The 26,286-nt window shown below is 44.6% G+C and overlaps 1 protein-coding gene and 1 long non-coding RNA gene across 2 annotated transcripts in view; one reads left to right on the top strand and one right to left on the bottom strand.

Moving 5' to 3' along the window:
- MNAT1 (MNAT1 component of CDK activating kinase) overlaps positions 1 to 13,866 on the bottom strand; it is a 150,396-nt gene extending 136,530 nt beyond the window's left edge. Inside the window, exon 1 of the mRNA XM_082219427.1 lies at positions 13,668 to 13,866. Within this exon, the coding sequence (XP_082075553.1) occupies positions 13,668 to 13,756 (89 nt within the window). The 5' untranslated portion in view covers positions 13,757 to 13,866. The remainder of the gene's footprint in view (positions 1 to 13,667) is intronic.
- The window catches only part of LOC309531217, a 140,558-nt gene that overhangs the window by 80,429 nt on the left and 33,843 nt on the right, over positions 1 to 26,286 (top strand). The window lies entirely within an intron of this gene.

Genomic DNA, 26,286 nt, shown 5'->3' with positions numbered 1-26,286 from the left:
CTTCTATCACACCAACTCTTACTTGCCTTTTCTCTGTAGCAAATAGTCCCAAACGATGGGAGTCCCTCCAACATCTTGACAGGGGCTTTTCTATGGGGTTGCCTAGAGAGACTGAGCCCCGGGTCATTTGCACAGGTCCCCATATCACCTTCTCATCCCGCACACTCTTTGCTAACATGGCAGGTTGACATGCAGCAAAGCCCAGTGCCAATGATAATAATAATAATAAAATTTTGTTTATATCCCACCCGCCCCAGGCCAACAACAATAAAAGTAACACAGCATTCTAAAATCGATTCATTCTAAAATCAATTTGAATCAAATTAATAGTAACCATTGGGCTAGAGTTCTGTGAGGATTACCAAAGGAGGGGGTCACACTGTGCCCTGGCCAAAGGTCTGGTGGAACAGCTCTGTTTTGCAGGCCCTGCGGAAAGATGTCAAGTCCCGCAGGGCCCTAGTCTCTTGTGACAGAGTGTTCCACCAGATCGGGGCCACAGCCAAGAAGACCTGGCTCCGGTTGAGGCCAGCCTAACTTCCCTGTGGCCCGGGACCTCCAAGATGTTTTTGTTTGAAGACTGTAAGGTCCTCCATAGGACATACCAGGAGAGGCAGTCCCGTAGGTATCAGGGTCCTAGGCCATATAGGGCTTTAAAGGTTAAGACCAGCACCTTGAACCTGATCCTGTACTTCACCGGGAGCCAGTGCATCAATGAGACCCCAAATTCCAGATATCCGGCCAAACATCAGGAAGAACTTTCTGACAGTAAGAGCTGTTCAGCAGTGGAACAGACTCCCATGTGAGATGGTGGACTCTCCTTCCTTGGAGATGTTTAAGCAGAGGTTGGGTGGCCATCGGTCCTGGATGCTTTTGCTGAGATTCCTGTGTTACAGGGGTTTGGACTAGATGACCCCCGGGATCCCTTCCAACTCTAAGATTCTCTGACTATGCTTTCCAGGGAAATGTCCCAGCTTCAATCAGGTTGAGCTGAGGACTATCTGAAACCCTGGAGAGATGCCACCAGCCAGTGACAACAAGATAGAGAGACCAATGGTCTGACTCCCTAGATGACAGCATCTTAGGTTTCCAAGATAAACATTGGCATGAACAGATTTCCAGAGCTTGTTCTTTTACTGTTAAGTTGAAAGACCCAGCATAGATCCAGGAGCCTGAGAAACTTAAGCCTAAAACTCTTTGTGTCATAACTACAGCAAGGAACAGTACTATTTTCATAGCACATAAAACTTACACACACAGGCATACATATATACACAATGTACATAAAAACCCCACACACATATGTACCTCACAGGCGCAAGGAGATTTACAGCTATTTAATAGAAGTCATATTAATCACCATTCCTCCAAGGCACACAGTTTAAGTAATGGGCATGGATGGCTTGAAGAAACAAACGAAGGCAAACGAAGAATAATAAAGCGGCAATTTCTGCTCACTAACACTTTCATGTCCCAACTACATAATAATTCAAGCATGCAATCGAAAAAGTTCAATCCTGCAAACCATTCTTCAGATATTACTCATCTCCCACAATAAAGAACATCAGAGTGATTATATGGCCAGGTAACACCAAAAGAGACCCTCCTGGATGTTTCATTCATTAATCACCTCAATAATAGATGTGTAATAGGCACTGGAGACACTTATAAAGGAGCAAGCGATGTCTGCCCCAAAACAGCGACACCAGCACAACACACACACACACACACACACACATACACACACACAGATGTTCATGAGGCATGAGCACTACTCACAGATCTACCAATGAGAGCAAAGGTTTTTTGGGGGAGGGGGGAATTAAAGGCTTATATTGGAATCTGGATCCCATTTTGGGGTTATTTTGATGACGGTTACTTTAAGCAGTTTTAAGTGATGCCTCCCCTCCGCAATCAAAATAATATTTGTCTGTGTGTGCTTATTATTTTTAAATTTTTTAACGTAAATTTGTTTTTATTCACTTATTTTGAATTTTAAAAGCACTGATAATCGGTTCAAAGCATCTGTAATAAGAACAGGCCTATCTTGCACATCCGTACGTCTATGTGTTTATTTTAAAAGTTTGCCTCTTTGGGGTTGGGAGAGGAAACGGGAGGTCACTGGCAATGATTATGCTGACATTAACCAGTAGGGATGATTATCTTTGAAATGTTTGCTAATGTTCCTTTAAACTTCCAGTGAAATTGTTGTAAGACTAAGAAAGCGTCACCATGACACAATCACAAGGATGGCCCCTTCAGTCCTTCAATACGTCAAAGGTCTCACACAAGGAGATGCGCGCAGGTATAAAATCCTACTGTTTGCAGTATGCCTCTAAATCAGGCTTCCTCAACCTCGGCCCTCCAGATGTTTTGAGACTACAATCCCCATCATCCCTGACCACTGGTCCTGCGAGCTAGGGATCATGGGAGTTGTAGGCCAAAAACATCTGGAGGGCCGAGGGTGAGAAAAACTCTCTAACAACAGCCAAACCACACAGATGCACTGTAAAACAAATAAAGGTAAAGGTAAAAGAGCCCTAGACGGTTAAGTACACTCAAGGGAGACTATGGGCTTGGGGCGCTCATCTTGGTTTTCAGGCCAAGGGAGCCGGTGTTTGTCTGCAGAAAGCGTTCCTGGTCATGTGGCCAGCATGACTAAACAGCTTCTGGTGCAACGGAAACAGCAAGACGGAAGCCAGAGCGCACGGAAACGTCATTTACCTTCCCACCACAGTGGTACCTATTTATCTACTTGCACTGGTATGCTTTCAAACTGCTTGGTTGGCAGAAGCTGGGATAGAGCAACGTGAAACAAATAGGACACAGGCAAGAGAAAAGCAGGCAACACTCCCACTACAAAAACAGGTTACACCCATTTGTCTCAAGAGACAATGGAGTGCACTTCCGCGGGTGAAGTCAAACTGCTGAGGAATCACAGCATCTGCTGTAGCTGCAGAGACCGGAAACTCGTAACCACTGCCTCCCGTGTTGTTTTTGCTGCATTTAGCAGCACTGACATGACTTCTCTGGAGCACAAGCCTGGACAGTGTGTCCAGAGGTCCTGGGCTGCCCAGATGACAAGAAACACCGCCCAGCCTTGCTGAGGTGGTCCATAGGAAAGCAGAACAAGATGTCTGACACCCAGGAGTTCCCAGAAGGAGGCATACAAGGCACCATCCAACCATCTTAGGGACTGTGCTCCGGATCTGTGAAGCCTTATCTTCTTCCAAAAATATCCCACAAGGCAATGGAGGCTTGGGATCAGTGTTTTCCTTCTTCTAGATGGGCTAACTTTCCAGGTTGACGAGCCCCACCTGCCCCTCATTTCCTGCTACAACACGTCCGCTCAATCTGCCAAAGCCTGTCTTCGTGGGTATGCACACACATATATACCCAAATCAACTTAAAGAAACTAGGAGGGGAGCCTTGGCAGGTGCCCAAGAATATAAATATTATGATTCCGGTACGAATGATCAAGAGACATTGACGTATAGTGGTACCTCGGGTTACATACGCTTCAGGTTACACACGCTTCAGGTTACCGACTCCGCTAACCCAGAAATAGTGCTTCAGATTAAGAACTTTGCTTCAGGATGAGAACAGAAATCATGCAGCGGCAGTGCAGCAACAGCAAGAGGCCCCATTAGCTAAAGTGGTGCTTCAGGTTAAGAACAGTTTCAGGTTAAGAACAGACCTCCAGAATGAATTAAATACTTAACCCGAAATACCACTGTATTATGGCCCATGTTTTTGCTTATTAATGGTCAATTCGATACCTCCTAATGAGCTGAGACATCTGAGAACCCAGCATCCCTGCGCTACATTCAAAGAGATGCTTCCCACGTTACAGGAAAGAGAAGTTCCCGTCTGTCTGCCTTATGTCTCTATGCAGTGCATAGAAGAAGAACCAAGTATATCTATATTTGCATCCAAAGATACAATTGGCACATGCTTTCAGCCACAACTCTTTGTCTCAGATATTACAGTGCTCTCTTTTTGGAGAAATGAGTAGGGCAAATGGGAACTTTCATTGTAATGGGTGGTATTTGATGCTAGCCCTACTCAGAGTAGACCCACTGACTGCAATGGACATTGCTAACTTAGAATGTTCTCGAAGCTACCAGCATGAGTTTGACCAAACTGCGGGAGGCAGTGGAAGACAGGAGTGCCTGGCGTGCTCTGGTCCATGGGGTCACAAAGAGTCGGACACGACTAAACTACTAAACAACAACAACAACTTAGAATCATTAGTTTCAGTGGGTCTGGGCTCTGAGTAGGACTTCACTGAATAAAACCCAATGTGACTTTGAACTATATATAACCCATCATTCCACATGCAACAAACAGATTATGATCCATGCATTTATTAATGCATTTATTCTTCTAAGTTTTTTCCAAAACTTAGAAGCCTATCTGAATTCCCTATCATTCTTCTCAAGCCAGGATTTTTTACAGACTGACCTTCCAAGCCGCACTATGTCAGGTAGGGAAATGGTCAACATCTTTTCAGAGCTGTGTTTTCATGTATGCGCCAGGCTGCCTGAAACAGGACTTTTAAAAAATTAAATAAAAAAAACCCTATAACGTACACCAACCTGCTTTAAGTAATCACCATTGTTTATCCAACTCCAACTTTCACAGACAGCATCTCCCAAGAGTGACCACAAAGGATGATTAGGATGTTGCTACTTCTACAGTCATAGAAGTCATTGCTTCATCAAACACACCATGAGGGCTAGAAAATTGCTGCCATGTTTTGAGAGAGAACTCGAATGCAAATACTCTTCACTCCTGCACAAATTGCACAGACCTCAAGAGGAATAATCAAGGGAGTCGAATTAAGCATGCCGCCAAGATTGTTGCCTGAAATTAAAGCTGCAATTTAGACCTCTCAACCTCTAATGGTTTACTATACTGACTACTTTCCTTCAAGTCAACAGGAACGGTGAAATCAGGTCTGGACTAGCTGACAATAAAAAAAGTGTTTCAGATCAAGTAATCGCAAGCAACAGCACTATTGGCTTTGGCCCTTTTCTCAGTGCCAAAGACTTCTGCATTTAAGGTAATCGTTGTAGTTCAAAGTCCCCTTCTTCTTCTTTTGAACTGTAGCCACAGAGAGCCACGGAAGATGTCAAAGCAATCAGATCTTCTATTTTTAAAACTGTACATCTTGGAGATTGCAACTTTCTCTCTCTCTCTCTCTCTCTCTCTGGATCACATTTGCAGCTGATACAGCCTTCCTGAAACAATAGTGCTGCATCTGCTTTTGCTGATGGAGTGTTTGACCTTCAAGGAATATGGTACAGCAGTGCCCCCCCCCCAAAAAAAGCTGATAGCAAAAGCATGCTTTTTCTTCTTCCTCCCGCATTAGAAAAAGCACAGGCCCACTTATTCTCAGAAAGTGTTGCTTTTAAGCATGAAAGAGAAAAGGCTACCAACCTGCCTGGCCCTGTACAGATCACATCTGGGGAAATTCTATTCATGGCAATACACCCTACAAAATACCACAGGGCAGTGATGGCTTTTTTGCAGAATGCCCTTTCATGCTCCATACGCGAAGCAGCAGCCATTAGTCGCTCCAGACTTATCTTTTTGCCCGGGCGTTCCCCAATCCATAAGACTGGATCTTGCTTTATGCCTCTGATTTTTTTGTTTAAATTCACTTTTATATCCTTCACTGTGTTTTCATATTGCTGGTTTTAGGCTGTGTTTTCTTTTTTTATCATCATCAAACCTTTTATTGGCATCACATACAAACATCCCAAACAAATCAATACAGAATTACCACTTCCCCAGTGGCACAAAACATTTGCTAAAAGAAAGGAGGCAGAGCAGTCTATCGTAACAGTTTTTTGTTATGATATATTGTTCTGGTTTTTTTAAGATGGTACACAGCTTAAAAGAATCCTGAAATATTAAGCAATATATAAATGCTTTTAAAGAAAGAAAGAAAAGAACTGGGCTTATAGCAGTGGCAGGAAACCTCAGGCACGAGGGTGAAATGCAGCCCTCCAGCCCTCTCTATACACACCTGTAAGGAATATCAGGGGGTTGTTGTTGTTTAGTCGTTTAGTCATGTCCGACTCTTCGTGACCCCATGGACCAGAGCACGCCAGGCACTTCTGTCTTCATGTCTTTGTCCATGGAGTTTTCTTGGCAGGGATACTGGAGTGGCTTGCCGGTTCCTCCTCCAGGTGGATCACGTTTGGTCAAAATTCTCCACTATGACCTGTTCATCTTGGGTGGCCCTGCACGGCATAGTTCACAGCTTCTCTGAGTTATTCAAGCCCCTTCGCCACAGCAAGGCAGTGAGCCATGAAGGGGGTTACTCGAGAGCAATCAGGCAAATGCCTCCCTGGTCGGCTGTAAAGCCTCGTTATTGGTGCCAAAAACCCTTCACCATGCAGAGCGCCACTATTCCGTGGCTGGCTCATTCACTGGCAGAATCTGTGAGTGGGTGGTCCTTAAACCTTCCCCAGCAGAGTGGTTTCTTGACGCCCAGTCTGCGCTTCCTCTCTCTGCGTGGAAGCCTACTGCACAGGGAGGGCGTGGGTAACGGAGGACCTCTCTCCTCCCCGCTTTGCTCAGGCAAGGTGTCCTGGCACTGCCTCGCCTCCTCCGAGCCCTGAAGCTCCTCTCCACTGGAGGCGTGGCTACTCTCCTCCGCTGAGGAGGTGCTGCTTCCCACGATCTTTGGGGGCTCTCTGTAATCCATCCAGCTTTTCCTCTCTTGCCCCTGAGCCGATGGCAGTTCCCTGACAACAACCTTGTGCATTTTTGCCTTGCTGGCCTTGAACTCAAGCATGCCTGGATGCAGCAAAGCAGGTGTGAGAGTGTGGATAGATCAGACTTTTTGCCCATCTTCAAGCACTGTCTACTCCAGCCTGGTTCTAGACTAAACTCCTATAATCCACAACCCGCATGGCCAATGGTCAAGGATGACTGGGGTTGTAGTCTAAAACACCAAATATGCAGACTGAATTCTCCTCCAGCCCCATAGTAGGGTCTATTTGGTGCACTACGTCTTCTGGAATGGTTAAATACTCTACCGGAAGAGGGCTGACAATAGTGGGAGAGTGCTGCAAGGCTCGGGTAACAGGCTGGTGCGAACTTCAGTTTGGTGTAAAAAGAAAATGTTGAAAGAATGATTTGAGAATGCAGTCTACAGCCTCATCCAATACTATATAGATTAAGAAGCCTTGTATGCTGCTGGAGCATCTTGGAGGAAGGACAAGATAAAAAAGTAATTTTAAAATTATGTAGGTAGTCTTTTTTAAAAAAAAAGGGTTCCACAATTAGGCAAGATCAGATTAATTTGATCTGCAGATTTTATGCAATTAGCAGAGTTCAGCGACTCTTGGATCAGAATTTAGTGTAGGATTTTGATTTTATCATATAAAATAAAGAATTATTCCTGACAAGCTTTACGGATGTGGTGGACTGGCCTTCTTCTTCCTCTTTGATATGGAAGGGGAAAAGGAACAGGTCCAATTTTTAACTGGTTGGTTTTTTAAATATTTCTCTATATATTTTACCCTGTGTAAGAGATCTGGCCCCTGACTTGTAGAGACCATGTGGCACATTTTACAACCAACCATAAACCTCATTTCCACAGTCCTGTTCAACACAACAGTCTTCACATTAATTGGATGTATTTTCCCCCCTTTGTGCAGTATTTCCTTTCCATTTTCTTTCTTTTAAGTGCCTGCAAAACAACTCATAAAGCTAAACTTTCCCAGCTAAGGTTCATTACAAGCAATGAAACTTAAGGAGGAAGTATTAAGAGATAAGCTTGTGGTCTTCCATAAAGCCAGCCTGGCAAGCACACATTCAGATGGGCAACCGGACGTTGTCATGCTCATACACAGTTTTCCCCCTCTTGGTTAAACACAAAGGACAAGAACCAACCAAAGTTTAAGGGCATTCAAGACCTACTGATTTAAACCAGAGAGACTCAAGCAAAAGCTCAGCTCTCCCACTGAGTTTTAATTTCTACTCCATCAGCTTTCCCCAGTCTACTTGCCTTGCAGGCAGCATGGACTACAACTCCCATCAGTCTCAGCAAACACAACACTGGCTGGGGCAGATGGGAGCTGTAGTCCAAAGCATCTGGAGAGCAGCGGGTTGGCAAAGGATGGGCCTGATAAGCTGAGTCCTAAAATTAAAGTGAAAGTGACGTACACAGAAAACTGGACCAAAAAAAGCCAGTAAAAATGTACCATAAACCCGAACACTACCTTAAAATGCATGCTGGAAAAATAAAGTTTATTCATGCACCTGAAGTTCAGCAAAGAAGGTACCTGTCTAGGAGGGCGTTCCACAGGATTGGGCCCACTACAGTGGACGCTCGGGTTGCGAACATGATCCGTGCGGGAGGCATGTTCGCAACCTGCAGCGTTCACAACTCGCAGCGCCGCGTCTGCGCACGCGCAGGTTGCAATTCAGCGCTTCTGCGCATGCGCGAAGCATGATTTAGAACTTCTGCGCATGAGCCAGCGCCGAAACCCAGAAGTAATCCATTCTGGTACTTCCGGGTTCGGCGCGGTGCGCAACCCAAAAATACGCAAACTGAAGCGTCTGTAACCCGAGGTATGACTGTACAATGACTGCATATTCTTGCTGACCTTGTACTGAGCCACAAATAGGTAAACCCTGCCTGAGCTTGAAGCTGGGGAGGAAGGCACAGAAGGCCTATCCCCACAGCTGCACTGGTCCTTGGAAGAGTCCCATGATGTCACAACCAGGACCTCGGCCCTACGCATTGCGCATGTTTTTAATGTGAGGGAGCATCCAGTTATGAAGGTCCCCACGTAGCCCACAAATTTTTAGTTGTGGCCTGGCTTGTGCTCAACACTCCCTGTGCCTCGCTTGTAATGTGTTATTTTTGTAAATTTTCTGTTCTAGGGCCTTCCTTGTCAAGCTCACCAGACGAAAGTTACCGGTACCTGGGTCTTTTCCCCCTTTTTGAAGATGGGGACAACTTTTGCCCATCTCTAGTCTGTTCTCCAAGAATTCTCAAAGATAATAAACAAAGGCAATGAAATTACATCCACAAGTTCCTTTAGCACCCTTGGATGCAGCTCACCAGGCCCTGGAGATTTAAATTCATTTAAAGTGGCTGGGTCCTCCCTTACTACCTCTTTTCCTATCTTCGGTTGCAGCGCCCTCCTTACATCATTAATTTTGTTATCACCAGATATCAAGCACAAAAGTAGTCCTGTTTCTATGAACAAAGATGCTCACATATTACCGGTGCCAAGAGAGAACCATTTATACTGCCAATAGGGTTTAAGCACTGTTCCTACTAGTGTTGAGATATCGTGTATTGCTAGAAGCCCTACTCTATAAAAAGACATAAATTTCCACACAATATTACACTTCAGGGCAATCACTGAAAGCAATCCCGTGCAGTATGCACTGTATTTTCAGACTTTGAAGGCATTCAATAGTAGTCAGGAGATACAAACTGCTTACAAACAAATTGGCTTTTTAAAAAATATAAATGTCTTTGGGAAGGACAATCTGGGCCTAATGAGAGACTTTCAAAACAATTGTGTCTGGTGTTTGTTTGTTTCATTACTAGAATAGGACAATTCCAAAGGACAATGTAAGACAAGTAGCGTTGACTTTGATTTAAAGGTAAAGGTAAAGGTACCCCTGCCCGTACGGGCCAGTCTTGACAGACTCTCGGGTTGTGCGCCCATCTCACTCAAGAGGCCGGGGGCCAGCGCTGTCCGGAGACACTTCCGGGTCACGTGGCCAGCGTGACATCGCTGCTCTGGCGAGCCAGAGCCGCACACGGAAACGCCGTTTACCTTCTTGATTTAACCTGTTATAAATTGCTTTCATTTGATATTTGCTGATTGATTTTAAACCCGATTCAAGTAAAAAGATCAATCACATTAAATTGAAAAAGGGAAAAAAGAGGTCCAAACTGAAAAGAGAGAGCTGGCCACCATTCATCTAAAGACACACCTCATATCTTTATTAGAGTTGGGCAACACATTTAGTCAGGGAATCTCTGGAAGAAAGACCATGAATAATCTGATTTTGCTCATGATAGATGAAGTGCTACTGGCTTGAAACTCATCATCTGAAGAAGTGAGCATGCACACAAAAGCTTATACCCAGAACAAACTTTAGTTGGTCTCTAACGTACTACTGGACAATTTTTTTATTTTTTTATTTATTTCGACTTCTTGATCAAGACAGAATCCCACCTGGAGAATCCAAGTGAGACTCCTTCAGAATATTTTTTATTCAAGGAATTCCCTGGAATACTGTTGCCCAGAATGTTATTACTACAACTGCCATATGGGCTTTCAGTGATGGTGCTGTAATAAATAAGAATTGTTGGAATATCAAGCAACAACTAAATCTTACTTTACTAATACATCGTCTTCTAATCTATCAAGGAGACATTAGCCTGGTTAACACATAATAACTTTAAGCCATTGTTTGTTTAGCCAAACTTTGGTTTGTCTCTATTGTTTCAGGCAGGAACCTTTCCAAGAAGACACCAGGAACTGAACTTGCGACCTTCTGCACATCAGACAAACATACCTCCACATGTGGTGGGAGTGTCCCAAAATCCAACTATTCTGGACAACAGCCATACGAGAAATATGTAAAACAACCAAGCAAGTATTATAAATCACCCCAGAATTGGCCCTACTAAACATCTTCCAAGACAACAATGCCCACTTACACCACAAAGAACTCATGACCCACCTACTCTCAACAGCCAGAAACATCATAACCAGACACTGGAGAGACCTGTCAGGAATAAGCATGGACCAATGGTACCAAATACTATGGGAAACAGCCTGACTAGAAAAATTAACCAATAAACTGAAACTGACATGGGGACAAATAGAAGAAGATGCCTTCATCCCTTTTATCACATACACAGTCCAACAAGACAATGACAAAAATCCACCAACAGCATACAAATCAATATGGCTAACCTGATCCCAAACACCCACCCACCCCACTCACACATGAAAACAAAGACTACCACAGCCAACCACAAATGAACAGCCACACCCTAGGCCAACCCCAACCTCTCTCACCACCAAAGGAACACAAGTGAACAGCAGAGAACCTGCACAAGCAACACTGACAAAAAACCTCACATATATTAAGTAAAATAGAAACATCACCACCCAACCCCACCCATCTGCACCATCCCCCCTCTCTGCACTTCTCTCTGCTATTGCTATTGCTATTGCTATTGCTATTACTATTAGTGGTAGTAATATTTATGAAATTTCTATAACGCCTTCCATCTAGGATCACAGGACAGTTTACAATATAAAAGCACAAAAATGCATAACATAGTAACAAACAAAAACAATAAACCCCCTCACGTAGTTTAAAAGGCCATAGATTGTTTAGTTAGACAAAGGCCTGGGAGAAGAGGATGTTTTTTGCACCTAAAGATATGCAACAAAGGCTCCAGGCAAGCCTCCCTGGGGAAAGCATACCACAAGCAGGGAGCCACCACAGAAAAGGCCCTTTCTCATGTTGCCACCTTCCACAGAGAAGGCACACAAAGGAGAGCCTCCGATAATGACTTCAGGGTCTGGGTCAGTTCAATCCTTGAGGTATTACAGTCCTGAGCCATTTAAGGCTTTATATATCAAAACCAGCACTTTGAATTGGGCCTGGAAACTAACCAGCAGCCAGTGCAATCTGGCCAGGACTGGCATTCTATGCTCGAACCACTTTGCCCGGGGAAGCAACCTCATTGCTGAATTCTGCACCAGCTGAAGTTTCCAAATCCACTTCACATGCAGTCCCACAAGTCACAGAGGTAAATAACTACAGCTTTTAGAAGACAGCTGTTCGACAGTGGAATTTGCTGCCAAGGAGTGTGGTGGAGTCTCCTTCTTTGGAGGTCTTTAAGCAGAGGCTTGACAACCATATGTCAGGAGTGCTCTGATGGTGTTTCCTGCTTGGCAGGGGGTTGGACTCGATGGCCCTTATGGTCTCTTCCAACTCTATGATTCTATGATTCTATGATTCTATGATCTGTCTAGGGAAGTTTCTCATGTCTGACACTTTATTATTATAATAAAAAAATTCCTTCCAGTAGCACTTTAAAGACCAACTAAGTTAGTTCTTGGTATGAGCTTTCGTGTGCATGCACACTTCTTCAGATACACTGGAACAGAAGTTGCCAGATCCTTCTATATAGTGAGAAGGTGGGGAGGGGTATTACTCAGAAGGGTGGTGGGAATGGGAGATTGGCAGATAGCTGAGATGAGCCTGTTGACGACTCTTAATGACTGTAATAGGTCTCACGAAAGCTCATACCAAGAACTAACTTAGTTGGTCTTTAAGGTGCTACTGGAAGGAATTTTTTTATTTTGACTATGGCAGACCAACACGGCTACCTATCTGTAACTTTATTATTATATTCTGTAAGCCACCCAGTGTGGCTGGGGCAACCCAGTCAGGTGGGCAGGGTACAAATAACAAAACTGTTATCATTGTTATACTAATTGTGCTTTTATATTTGCTGGTAGCTGCCCGGAGTGGCTGGGGCAAACCGGTCTGGTGGGCGTGGTACAAATAACAAAATCATTATTATTATTATTCTAATGCTTTGCAGTAGTCTAGTCTACAGGTCTTTACCAGACCAGACGCAGTTATTAATAGTAGCATTTTAGTACCTGAGCCGGAGGAGAGACAACTATTAATTTTAGTACCTGCCTGTTGCGATTGTACGATTCCCCTTGGCTCTTTGCAAGGGGGTTTGGTGAGATGGCCTTTTGCGGTCCCTTCCATTCTATGCCTATGTTAAGAACGGACCTCCGGAATGAATTATGTACTTAATCTGAGGTAAAGGTAAAGGAGACCCCTGACCATTAGGTCCAGTCATGGCCGACTCTGGGGTTGCGGCGCTCATCTCGCTTTATTGGCTGAGGGAGCCGGAGTACAACTTCCGGGTCATGTGGGCAGCATAACAAAAGGTACCACTGTATATATCTATATCTATCTATATCTATATAAAAAACAACACCTGCTTGTTGTGTCTGTACGATTCCCCTTGGCTTTTTGCAAGGGGGTTTGGTGAGATGGCCTTTTGCGGTCCCTTCCATTCTATGCCTATCTATCTATCTATCTATATCAATCTCTCTATATATAAACAACAACACACACACACATATATATATATTATATAATTTATATAAAATGGGATCTCTCTCTGTGTGTATACACACACATACACACACACACATACACACACACACACACATATATATGGTGCCTGTTGCGATTGTACGATTCCCCTTGGCTCTTTGCAAGGGGGTTTGGTGAGATGGCCTTTTGCGGTCCCTTCCAACAGGTGTCTTCCCGTGTAAGAAGACACCAAAACCTGCATTCCTGTAGATTTTCACGGGTACAGGAATGCAGGTTTTGGTGTCTTCTTACACGGGAAGACACCCGAAGACACCAAAACCTGCACATATATATATATATATATATATATATATATATATATTATAGAATTTATATAAAATGGGATCTCTCTCTGTGTGTATACACACACATATACATACACACACACGTACACAGCCCCATTTTATGCAGCAGCTAACAGACGAGGATTCCTGCCGTCCCGAGCAACCCCCCCCCCCGGCCAGGCCAGCAGCACTTACAGCGTGTGGCCGCAGACGTTGACCATGAGCTTGAGGGAGGGGTTCCTGTACTTGGTGGTCTTGCAGCGGGGGCAGCCCTGGTCGTCCATGGCGGCTGGGCCTCCGCTCCCTTCCTCCTCGCCCTCCTGCTGGCGCTGCAGCTACTCCTCGCCGCGGCTCAGCATCGCCTGGCAACTCCGGCCAGCCGCGTCCCTCCGCAAACAACGTCCGGGCGGCTCCGAAGCCTCGAGAACGACAGTTCCGCCTCGCAGAGGGCGAGGAGCGGGGGAAGGAAAGCCGCGCCGCACAGAGAGCCCGACGGCTGACTTCTTTGAATTGTAGGCTGGGAGGTTGTGATGGGCAGTTGTCTTTCCACAAGAGCCCAGGTTGATGCCACAATCCAGCACCGCCTGAGCTGGGCGAGTGCGGCTTTCTCCCGATTGAAGTGCAAAGTGTTTGAGGACTGGGACATTCGCAGGGAAACTAAAATGCTTCTTTACAAAGCTATTCGTCCTACCAACCTTACTGTATGCTTGTGAAATATGGGCAACTTATAAGCGCCATCTCCAGCTCCTTGAAAGATTCCATCAATGGCCATAGCTGTCAACGTTCCCCTTTTTAAGGGAAATTCCCTTATTCCGAATAGGATTCCTCACAAGAAAAGGGGAAAGTTGACAGCTATGTCAATGGCATCTCTGGAAAATTTTGCACATCACTTGGGAAGACGGGCGAACTAATGCCAGTGTACTGGAAGAAGCAAAGATCAGCAGAGTTGAAGCAATGATTCTTCAACATCAGCTTCATTGGACTGGTCGTGTTGTGTGGATGCCTGATGATCGTCTTCCAAAGCAACTACTCTATTTCAAACTTTAAAATTGAAAGCGTAATGCGGGTGGTCAACAAAAGAGGTTTAAAGACTCTCTCAAGGCATTTTTTAAAAAATGTAGTATAAAGGTAAATGTAGTATAAAGGTAAAGGTACCCCTGACCATTAGGTCCAGTCGTGACCAACTGGGGTTGCGGCGCTCATCTCACTTTATTGGCCGAGGGAGCCGGCGTACAGCTTCCGGGTTCTGTAGCCAGCATGACAGCCACTTCTGGCGAAGCAGAGCAGCACACGGAAAAGCCGTTTACCTTCCCGCCAGAGCAGTACCTATTTATCTACTTGCACTTTTGACGTGCTTTCGAAGTGCTAGGTTGGCAGGAGCAGGGACCGAGCAACGGGAGCTCACCCCATCGCGGGGATTCGAACCACCAACCTTCTGATCAGCAAGTCCTAGGCTCTGTGGTTTAACCCACAGCGCCACCCATGTCCCAACATGTAGTATAAACGTCAACAATTGGGAAACACTGGCCTGCGAGCACTCCAGTTGGAGAGCAGCCTTTTCCAATGGTGTCATGGGCTTTGAAGACACTTGAACTCAGGACGAGAGGGAGACACGTGCTAAGAGAAAGATACGCTTGGCAAATCCCACCGTTGGCAAATCCAACCGTGATCAATTCCCCCCGAAAACCTATGTCCCCACTGTGGAAGGACGTGTGGAACCAGAATTGGCCTCCACGGTCACTTACGGATTCATTGTTAAAACCATGTTTATGGAAGACAATATTACTCGGCTACAAGTGATCGCCAAAAAAGAAGAAGAGACTTGGAGGGGGGCAGCCAGAATTTATTGGGGGTGGGGTGAAGGAAGGATACCCACCTGTCATCATGTGCGTAGCCAATGAGGGGCAGCTTCTAAATCCATCAAAATCCATCAAATACATATTTAAGAAATCGAGACAGCAAACTTTTTTTAGAAAGGAATGGGCATGGTTTATTGAGTATTTGCAAAACAAAACAGGAAACAGATTAAGACAGGGTTCTTGTAACAACCTGCAGGTTGATATAGGAGATCTATATTAGAAGAGACGCATAAAAGAATGAATTAAGACAGGAGTAGGCAGGAAAGGGTAAAAATTAATGTAAGGAACCACAGAAAAAGGGGGAAGGGAGTCGAAATGGAAAACAAAAATCCGAAACAAAAATCCTGGCTATGCCCATGCCTGTCATCTTCCTCTGGCTGTGTCAAGCAGATTCAGAATGAAATGTCTCAACAACAGTTGCTTTAAAATTATTTCTCAGAGAAATCTGTTGAAATCTTTCTACAATTTCTACTTTTAGTTAAGTATTTTTTTAATTGGACTTGATTGGGGGGCACGACTACGCCCCACACACCGTTTTAGCTTTCAGGCTGCAGAAGGCCAAGCAGGTCTCTGCCCCGAGGTGCTTCCAATCTGCCTTTGCGTCGGAGAAGACAATGTGGCTCCTGCCAGGGGACCTCAGCCTTACTCAGGTGTAAGCCCTGGCTATTTTAAATAGGGCTTGCTTCCCAGGCTGCAGCATGGTCCTCCTACCTACTGGGAAGCATATCCTGTTTAATTCAAGGAGGCTTGCTCTCAGGGAAGCCAGGGTTGGCATTGCATCTTTAGAGAGCGTAGGGTCCCACTGCCTAATTCAATAGTACTAACTCCCCTTTGTCGTAGCGTTGCATACCCTCCAACATTGCTCGGATGAAAATAGGGACATATAATAAGAATAATAATGAAGTACTGTATATAAATATTTAAAATACTAATGCTTTTAAACGAATAAATATGTGGATGTTTAAAGCTCACATACCTGGGAAGGGGTGTAGCTCTTCAGTGGGCGAGGATCTGCAGAAGATCTCAGGTTCAATCCCATCTTATCTCCAAGCTGATGGTGTCTGTGAGCCACTTTGGAAGACAATCATTCTCCAATGGGAGAAAGTTAGAAGTACAGTACTTGCTTAGTTTTCCCACTAGGATCAAAGGACTGTGCTGACCAGTACTATTTCCTCGCAAGTAAATCCAACTACGTTCAGTGGAGCTTATTCCCCAGTAAGTATATATTGCCAGGGAGATCCTAAGCGTGCTTAGCCAGAAACTAGTCCCACTGAATTCAGATGGTCTTGCAGTACAATAGCATTCCTGTCTACTCAGAGGTAAGCTTCATTATTTTCCACAGGGCTTTCTCACAGGTCAGCATGTACAGTATAGGACTGCAGGCTTATCAGCAACCATCATTGTAATCCCAGGCACATCTACTCAGAATTAAGTGCCATTGTGTTCAATGGGGCTTACTCCCAGGTAAGTGTGTAGTGGACTTTTCAGTCTGCGTGTGCATGGAGCCCTAGGCTTGAAAGGGGGTTATTAAAAACCCCAATGTCCCATCAACATGCCACTTGGATCTGAACCGAATTAACTACTTGGATCTGAACCGAATTAACCCTGCTCTAGTCAAGGGACGATTCACACGGCAGATCTTGTCTAAATGCTCAAGTCGATAACGGTGTCCCAAAGGCATTAAAATCGCAGATAACCAAAATGGGACTGGGTGCTCTGCAATAATGTCACAATCTGACACAGATCCAGGCTTGGTATGCAGTTAGGGGTCATGTCAGTCAAATCCTAACCGTGAATGCGCTGATTTCAGTGGGGACTTGCTCCCGAGTAAATCGGGTCAGGAATGCAGCTTCCCCACACTAGAGGGAAATCGTTTTTCATTCACAGGGTCAAAGTACTTTTTGTCTTCCAAAACAAAGCCTAACCTGTGTTTATTAAGATTTTCTCAAGAACAGAGAATAGGTCTATAGGGCAAGGATTGGGAGCCTGTAGCTTTTCAGCCAGCAGGAGCAGTGGTTAGGGATGATGAGTCCTGCAGTAGCTGGAGGTCCGCATGGCTGCTATATGAGAAGGGTTCATGCTAAATGACTGGCTTGGGACTGGGAGTTCAATTTAGGGCACAGCCTAAGTTCCTTATGGATCGTGTCTGTCTTGTCAGCAATCTACAAGGCGCTTGAGGATCTATTTTATGAGAAAGACGTCTCATAAAATACAGTTGGTGGCTTCTGAGCAGAACAGTCACAGCCGCTTTTATACATGAAAACTGATTTGCAATCTGTACTGCCAATCCAAGTTAATAAATTTGCTAGGATCATACATCTGATGTCCTTTCCCATTCCAAACACCTCCGTGAAATCAGTGTCTGATTTTGATTCACAAAACACGGGAATGTGCCTGTCTCTGCTGCGGTGAGCTGAACCCAGGAGTAACTGTTAAGTTGTGGGTGAACATATCAGACGACACAGCAGTTCTTCAACAGCACTTGTTTATTCACAGGCCAGAACAGATCTGAACTGAAAGGTTCAGCCAGCCTGCTTATATAGAGCTCCAGTACAACGTAACTGTAACAAATTTCTGTAACTATCCAATCACTGAACGTCACTTTCGATCCCTTATTTGCATATGTGGACCTGAACTATCTACAGTATCCCCCTGCTGGCTCAGGGTGAGAACTTCAGTACATAACAGTAACGATCCACTGTGTCCGTGGGTGAAAGGAAATGTTTTAAGAAAATGAATGAACTCTTCCCAGACAGAGAAAGGAACGGCTGATCAATCATACTTTTTTTTTTAAGGAACCTGTTTTGTTCTCACTCCTGTGTGCCATACTCAAGTGCCTCTTGTGCAACGTATAGTATTACGCACTATACATTTCAAACACATTTAAAGCCTTGACACACAGCAATGATCCTGATAACCGTACTTTGTTAATGGTGCTGGAAACTACAGTTTCCATGATTATTTATAGGGAGAGGTGTATTTTCAGTGTAGAGAGTGTACTGTATAGGCAACCTCAGTCCCACTTAACTGAATCGCGTTTACTCGAAAGTAAACATACATAGAGTTGTAGCCTTGCCGTTTACTCCCATATATGCTTCCTTAGAGGACATGGGTGGCGCTGTGGGTTAAACCACAGAGCCTAGGACTTGCCAATCAGTAGGTTGGTGGTTCGAGTCCCCGCAACGGGGTGAGCTCCCGTTGCTCGGTCCCTGCTCCTGCCAACCTAACAGTTCGAAAGCACCTCAAAGTGCAAGTAGATAAATAGGTACTGCTCTGGCGGGAAGGTAAACGGCGTTTCTGTGCGCTGCTCTGGTGTGCCAGAAGCGGCTTAGTCATGCTGGCCACATGACCCGGAAGCTGTACGCCGGCTCCCTCGTCCAGTAAAGCGAGATGAGCACCGCAACCCCAGAGTCGGCCACGACTGGACCTAATGGTCAGGGGTCCCTTTACCTTTATGCTTCCTTAGACTTAAAGCTGCAGTTTTGTGTACCGATATTTGAGAGGACAAAGGCTGCAATCCTATGGTTCAGCTGGGAATAAGTCCCTTTACAGTTAATGAAACTTATTTCTGAGTAGAAATGTGCTGCGTAGAATTGTGCTCCTAAGTCCTACTACAAACTATGAGTTTGGGGAGGCTTACTTGCAAATAAATGTGTTTAGGGTTGCAGCTATGATGGTGTAATCCAGGGGTATTCAAAATAGTACCAGCCAGGTGTTGTTGTTTTGGACTCCAACTCCCATCAATGCAATTCTGGGCTGCATCAATAGGAGTATAGCATCTAGATCAAGGGAAGTAATAGTGCCACTGTATTCTGCTCTGGTCAGACCTCACCTGGAGTACTGTGTCCAGTTCTGCGCACCACAATTCAAGAAGGACACTGACAAACTGGAACGTGTCCAGAGGAGGGCAACCAAAATGGTCAAAGGCCTGGAAACGATGCCTTATGAGGAACGGCTAAGGGAGCTGGGCATGTTTAGCCTGGAGAAGAGGAGGTTAAGGAGTGATATGATAGCCATGTTCAAATATATAAAAGGATGTCACATAGAGGAGGGAGAAAGGTTGTTTTCTGCTGCTCCAGAGAAGCGGACACAGAGCAATGGATCCAAACTACAAGAAAGAAGATTCCACCTAAACATTAGGAAGAACTTCCTGACAGTAAGAGCTGTTTGACAATGGAATTTGCTGCCAAGGAGTGTGGTGGAGTCTCCTACTTTGGAGGTCTTTAAGCAGAGGCTTGACAACCATATGTCAGGAGTGCTCTCATGGTGTTTCCTGCTTGGCAGGGGTTGGACTCGATGGCCCTTGTGGTGTAGTGGTTAAGAGCGGTAGTCTCGTAATCTGGGGAACCAGGTTCGCGTCTCCGCTCCTCCACCTGCAGCTGCTGGGTGACCTTGGGCCAGTCACACTTCTTTGAAGTCTCTCAGCCCCACTCACCTCACAGAGTGTTTGTTGTGGGGGAGGAAGGGAAAGGAGAATGTTAGCCACTTTGAGACTCCTTAAAGGGAGTGAAAGGCGGGATATCAAATCCAAACTCCTCTTCTTCTTCTTCTTCTTCTTCTTCTTCTTCTTCTATGATTCTATGATTCATCAACCACAGCAAGCATGGCCATTGGTCTGGAATGATGGGAGTTGTAGTTTAAAAAAATAGTGGTGGTTAGCACTTGCCTGCAGCTGATAGAATCCATTATGAGAATCTGCACAAGAGAGAGGCGGCGGCAGCCAGGAGTTCAGTGTTATGTACACTGTGACTTGAGGTTCCAAAGATAGCAGCTTTGTATTTAGACACAACACGCTCCCTGTTTACACTGCACTGTTTTAAGCACTGGCTTTCATAAATCCAAAATCAAATAAATAAACGTCATGTCACTACTAGTACAGGAGCATTGCAACAAAAAACGGGAGATTCTTCCAAAGTTAAGTTAAGCACATTTAGACCGCAGTCCTATGCACAATTACCTGGGAGCAACACACACAATGTAACAGGCTGTTTTTGACTATGTAACTTCTATTTCAAACACAATTCAACATATACTATCTCACAAAGTGGGAGAGCATCCCATTGAAAAGCAGGACTTGCTTCTATGTAGAAACACATCAGAATGTGGTTTAAATTTAATTTTAAAGTGCCTAACTTGGCTGGACTGCATCATTCTTTGCCTTCTTGAGCTGCTCTTTATGATGACACTTTGGGTTTTAATCCATTAATGTGCTTTCCAACATTGGTGGTGGGCAGAAAGTAATTTAGGATGGGGGGGCAACTTTGCAATAGATTGACAAGGTTTTTAACAACTTTTTTTCTTTCTCCCTAAATTAGGCATTAGGAGAAAACCAGGAGTGGATTTTTGGTGCGTAAAGATTCTGAACTCAGTTCAGATTCATAGAATCTTAGAGTTGGAAGGATTCTGAAAATGTATTCAAGGTTAAGCAATTTCTCAAATGCTCCTTGTAACTGAACACTGCTGGACACTTGTGTCTTCAGAGAAGGAGGAGAAGGAGAAGGAGAAGGAGAAGGAGAAGGAGAAGGAGAAGAAGAAGAAGAAGAAGAAGAAGAAGAAGAAGAAGAAGAGTAGGAGTTTGGATTTGATATCCCGCTTTATCACTACCCGAAGGAGTCTCAAAGCAGCTAACACTCTCCTTTCCCTTCCTCCCCCACAACAAACACCCTGTGAGGTGAGTGAGGCTGAGAGACTTCAGAGAAGTGTGACTAGCCCAAGGTCACCCAGCAGCTGCATGTGGAGGAGCGGAGACGCGAACCCGGTTCCCCAGATTACGAGACTACCGCTCTTAACCACTACACCACACTGAACAGGGTAGGGACCTTTAGAAGCAGGCAATCTCTTGGGTCCTCCAGTGGGAGACTTGCTTAAGAACCCTTGGAGCTGTTAAAGGAGGAGGAGGAGGAGAATTTATTTATATGCCACCTATCTGGGTTTCCCCAGCCACTCTGGTCATCTTCCAACAAATGAAAACATCAAACACAGGGTTGTTTCAGAAGTCTTCTAAAAGTCAGATAGTTGTTTATGTCCTTGACATCTCACCGAAGGGTGTTCCACAGGGCCGGCGCCACTACCAAGAAGGCCCTCTGTCTGGTTCCCTGTAAGCTCACTTCTCGCAGTGAGGGAACCGCCAGAAGGCCCTCGGAGCTGGACCTCAGTGTCCGGGGAGAACGATGGGGGTGGAGACGCTCCTTCATACAGGGCCACCACACCCTCCAGAATACTGGCACTCGAAGGCTGCATCTACAGACACAGCGTTATCACGCAGCATGTGAGTATGTAGTTTACTTCTAAGTAAGCAATCTCTGAATGAGCAGCTGTATATAAGGAATGCATATAAAGGTATGGTTCTCAAAGAGTGTGGCAAAAGGATGACCGTGGCCGGAAGATTCAAGGACAACTAAAGAAACATTTAAACCTGCAGTATAGTATAGTAACAACAACAAAAATATTTGCAGAAGAGGTTTTGTTGTTTTCTTTTGTTTTGCAGTAAAAGTATGCCACTGGATTATTTTTGGATATACAACCGGAAACAGTATCTGCGCCTCTCTTCAAGAGCATTGGTTAATCTTCTACAGTTCCATACGACCGTATTGCTGTGAACAAGGATTTTCAACTCTGACAAATACAAAAAATCAGAAAAGAGAAAGGCTATTATGTGTTGATGAGGAGATGAGAGTTTATCTGTCTCAGATTAGACCTAATATAAATAAGATTACCCAGCAAAAGCAAACACACCTCTCATTGAGTTTGTATACATACTTAAGATATATATATAACAGGCTCGTTTCTAATTATATTTTGGTAATGATTCATGTTCTGCTGCAGGCCTATGCACATTTAGTGGACTCAGTGTGACGTGTGTCTAGATTGCAGCCTTATCTGAAGTAAGCCCTTTTGAAACTCAGTGGAGTTCCCTGCCAAGAAAATACCTTTGGGGGTTTATTCTAACATGCAGCTAGACACATCTTGTGCAGAGTCACGGAAATTGTGCAGTGTGAAATAAGCTTGTGCTGCAGTTGGGCACCTGGGATTTAATAAGGAGATAGGTAGAGTCTAAGAAGAGGAGAAAATGGTTGAGAAAAGACAAAAAGAAATAGAATATAAATATATATATATATATATATATATATATATATATATATATATATGCAGGTTTTGGTGTCTTCGGGTGTCTTCCCGTGTAAGAGTCAGGGTGTCTGTGCGACGTTTCGACGAGGTCTCACTCGTCATCTTCAGGCTGGTGCTTTCGGCTTCTTGTTACTGGAACAGAGCAGAGTCTGGTGTTTGAGTTCCTATAAATACTGTTGAGGGGTGTGGTGTATAGCCTCCAACGTTCTGGGCAGAGAGGAAGTTCCTAGATTAGTGTGCCTTTTCTTCTTTTGTTCCTTAATTACTTGAGGGATATCTTGGGTGATTTCATGAGTGATATTCTGAATATCACTGGGTGGGTCATTAAGTGTAGATTAGTTGCTAAAGCTTTCGTGTCTTGACCTCTTGGGCTTGTGAAGAGTTTTTCTGAGAAGATGGCTGTGCTGCATTTAGTTGTGCTCTGGCTTGGCTTCGTGTATAGGGGCGAGCTATGGTTTTGTGCCTTGTGCCAGCCAGATCTGTGTAGGGATTGCAGGGGGGTGCAGCATCCGGAGGTGCCACTATAGTTTGGCTACTGGATGGAGTCTGTAATATGTCTGTGGAGAGGGTCTGGGTTTGGGTCTGGTGTGGTTGATTGGTGACGGCGTTCTGTGTGCCTCTGGTTCTGGTGTCGGTTTTTGTGGGGAGGGCTAATTTCCAGATGTCTGGCAGGCGGGACGTGTCGTCACGCTTGTTCATGTTGTGAGGGTGTTTCTCTATCTCGATGGCTTCCATGATTATTCTCTTGTGGTGATGTTCCATGTTAAAGAGCAATTTGGAATCTGCAAAATTAATTTCGTGTCCTGTTTCTTTCATGTGTTGGAAAAGAGAGGAAGTTTTTTCTTCTTTTTTGACGGCATTCTTGTGTTCTGCGATACGTGCATTTATTCGTCTGTTTGTTTGTCCAATGTACGTGGCTGGGCAGACTTTGCAGGGTATTTCATAGACCCCTTGGTTTTCCAGCTGGATTTTGTCTTTTGGGTTTCTGAGGATATTGGCTATTTTTTGGTTGGTGCAGAAGGCTGTTTTGATATTGTGTTTATGGAGGATTTTGCTGATTTTGTCTGTAGTGCCCTTGATATAAGGAAGGAGGGCCATGCCATTGTTTTCTTCTGTGTCTTGGTTTTTGGGGGGTGTTTCTTTTTGGATTAGCTTCGTAACCCTGTTTTTCTGGTATCCATTGGCGATTAACACATTTGAGAGATTCTGTAACTCAGTTGTCAAGTGGTCTTTGTCAGCCAGGCGTTTGGTTCTGGAGATGAGAGTCTTGGCTACGAAACGTCGAAACGTCGCACAGACACCCTGACTCTTACACGGGAAGACACCCGAAGACACCAAAACCTGCATTCCTGTACCCGTGAAAATCTACGAAAGCATATATATATATATATATATATATAGTCTTTGTCCTTGCCAGCAAGGAACTCTTTCCAAAGGCAAAGTGTTGTGGTTTAGTGTTCAGCAGTCTGTGGTCCAAAAACTGTCTCCAGCAGTTACAGTTCTCCACAGGCCTTGAAGGACTTTTCTACTCAGCCTTTCAGTAGAACATAGACCTGGTAGCCCAGTTAGTGATTTCTCCTTCAACAGACAGTTTGGCAAATCGCAGGATAGCGCACACACACACTCCCAGCCAACTATCAACTCAGCTCTTTGCACCCCTTTCCCATCCCTTCTCTGTCTTCACTTCTCAAGTATAACAGCAGCTGCAGCCTGGCAAAGGTCTCTGCTGCGTCTTAGGCCACGTTCTCACCATACCTTATAGCACTATGATACCACTTTAAACAGCCTTGGCTCCCCCCCCAAAGAATTATGGGAGTTGTAGTTGCTTAAGGGTTCTGAGAGTTGCTAGGAAACTAATGTTTCCTGCACAGAACTCCTGGTGAAGATGAATTGATTGTGAAACCACTCTGAGAACTGAAGCTCTGTTGGGGGAATAGGGGTCTCCAAAAAACTCTCAACAGAATCATAGAAATGTAGAGTTGGAAGGGACCCCGAGGGTCATCTAATCCAACCCCCTGCAATGCAGGAATTGCAACTAAAGCATCCATGACAGATAGCCATCCAATCTCCACTTGAAAACCTCTAAGGAAAGAGAGTCCACCACCTTTGGAAGGCCTGTTTCATTGTTGAACTGCTCTTGCTGTCGGAAAGTTGTTTAGTGCCAGAATTTCTTTTCTTGAATCCATTGGTTTGAGTCCTACCCTCTGGGGCAGGAAAAAAACAAGCTTGTTTCCATCCTCCATGTGGCAGTCCTATAGATATTTGAAGATGACATATCTCCTCTCAGTCTCCTCTAGGCTAAACATGCCCAACTCTTTCAACTGTTCCTCATAAGGCTTGGTTTCCAGACCCTTGATCATCATGGTCACCCACTGCGTACCTTCCAGCTTGTCAACTCCTATCCTGGAGAACTAATCCTTGAAGAAGACTTCTCCCAAATGGCAAGGCATGTGGACAGTTCAGAAGATAGCATCACAAGGCTGAGACGATTCCTCCTTTCGTCCGCTAGGCCCAGCAGACTGAACCAGGTAGACCAAGAGGTGCAAGGTCACCAGACAAAAACTGAAGGACAGGCAGACAGATCCACTGATATTAATAAGTTTGTTTTCCGGACCTTATTCCAGACAGTGTTGTAAATAATACATGGGTTAGCAGCAGCAGCAACCCTGCAGCTTTTGAGCAGCCATTTTGCGACGATCCTTCATTAACTCTTAGTATACCTCAGCAGTAAAAGTAAACAGAATCTTCAATGTATTTTACAGGGAGAGTAGTCATTTTGTAACAGACTGCAAATCCTAGTCACAAAAAATAATATTTTGGGTGGGGGCTCAGCTTTAGAGTTCTGTTTTGAGCAGGAAGGGAGTCTTGGTGCCAAACTGCAGGTTAAGAAAGGGAAATAATCTCTTTGCCCAAGAAATTGCGGCAAGGGAATCCTGCATTCTTTTCGATGAAACTTTGCTTTTTCTTGCTCCCTGTCTTTCTCATTTCCCCAAATTTCCAGCCTTTTTCCCTGTGCTGTTTTCTTCTTCTTCCCTGCCTCTTTCTGTGTTAATTCTTGCTTTCTCTTCCCTCTTTCATTTTCTTTCTTTCATTTGGGGCGTTGGCAGTATACTGGCTGCTTGTAAGGTGGGGGGGGGTCAGAGTTTAGAATAAACCCTACTTACACTCCCATATTTTATCCCCCCAATGTCCACATAAGAGTGTAAGAAGATGGTGACTTACAGCGCCACCCTATGCTTGTCTACTCAGAAGCAAGCCCCATTCAGTTCAATGGGACTTCTAGATAAGTTGATACAGGATTTCACAGGATTCAATCCCACAGACGTGCTTACCGGTAATTGGGGTTGAGAAGCTCAATGGGGCTTACTTCTGAGCAATCCTCTACGCACTTTGGAGTAAGAACCGCCGGATTTAATGGCTCAGACTCCTAAATATATATGCATATATATGCATAATTAACCAAGTTATGTGGAGAGGCGGGGTTTGAACTCTCCAACCCCTACACTAGCTGTCCACAGAAAGTTATCTTACACTCTCAACCATTTATTTGGAAACCTGAAAGTTTAACTTAACTGGGACTGACTGAGCTCAATGAGACTTTATTTCTGAGCAACCCTCTGCGCACCACGCAGTAAGCACCACTGACTTTAATGGATCTAACTCCTAAATATACGTGCAAAGTCCTGTATTATAGACCAAGTAATGTGGAGAGGCAGGTTCTGAAGTCTCCCTTAGCTAAGCGCTACAACTCCATTGAAAGATATCCACTCTCTCAACAATTTACGTATCTCGAAACTTGAAAGTTTGGCTTTTAAGGATGCCTAGAA

Source organism: Podarcis vaucheri (genome assembly GCF_965113315.1).
Source record: "Podarcis vaucheri genome assembly, chromosome: 1".
Classification (NCBI taxonomy): domain Eukaryota; kingdom Metazoa; phylum Chordata; class Lepidosauria; order Squamata; family Lacertidae; genus Podarcis; species Podarcis vaucheri.
This window is presented reverse-complemented; position numbering and strand designations above follow the sequence as displayed.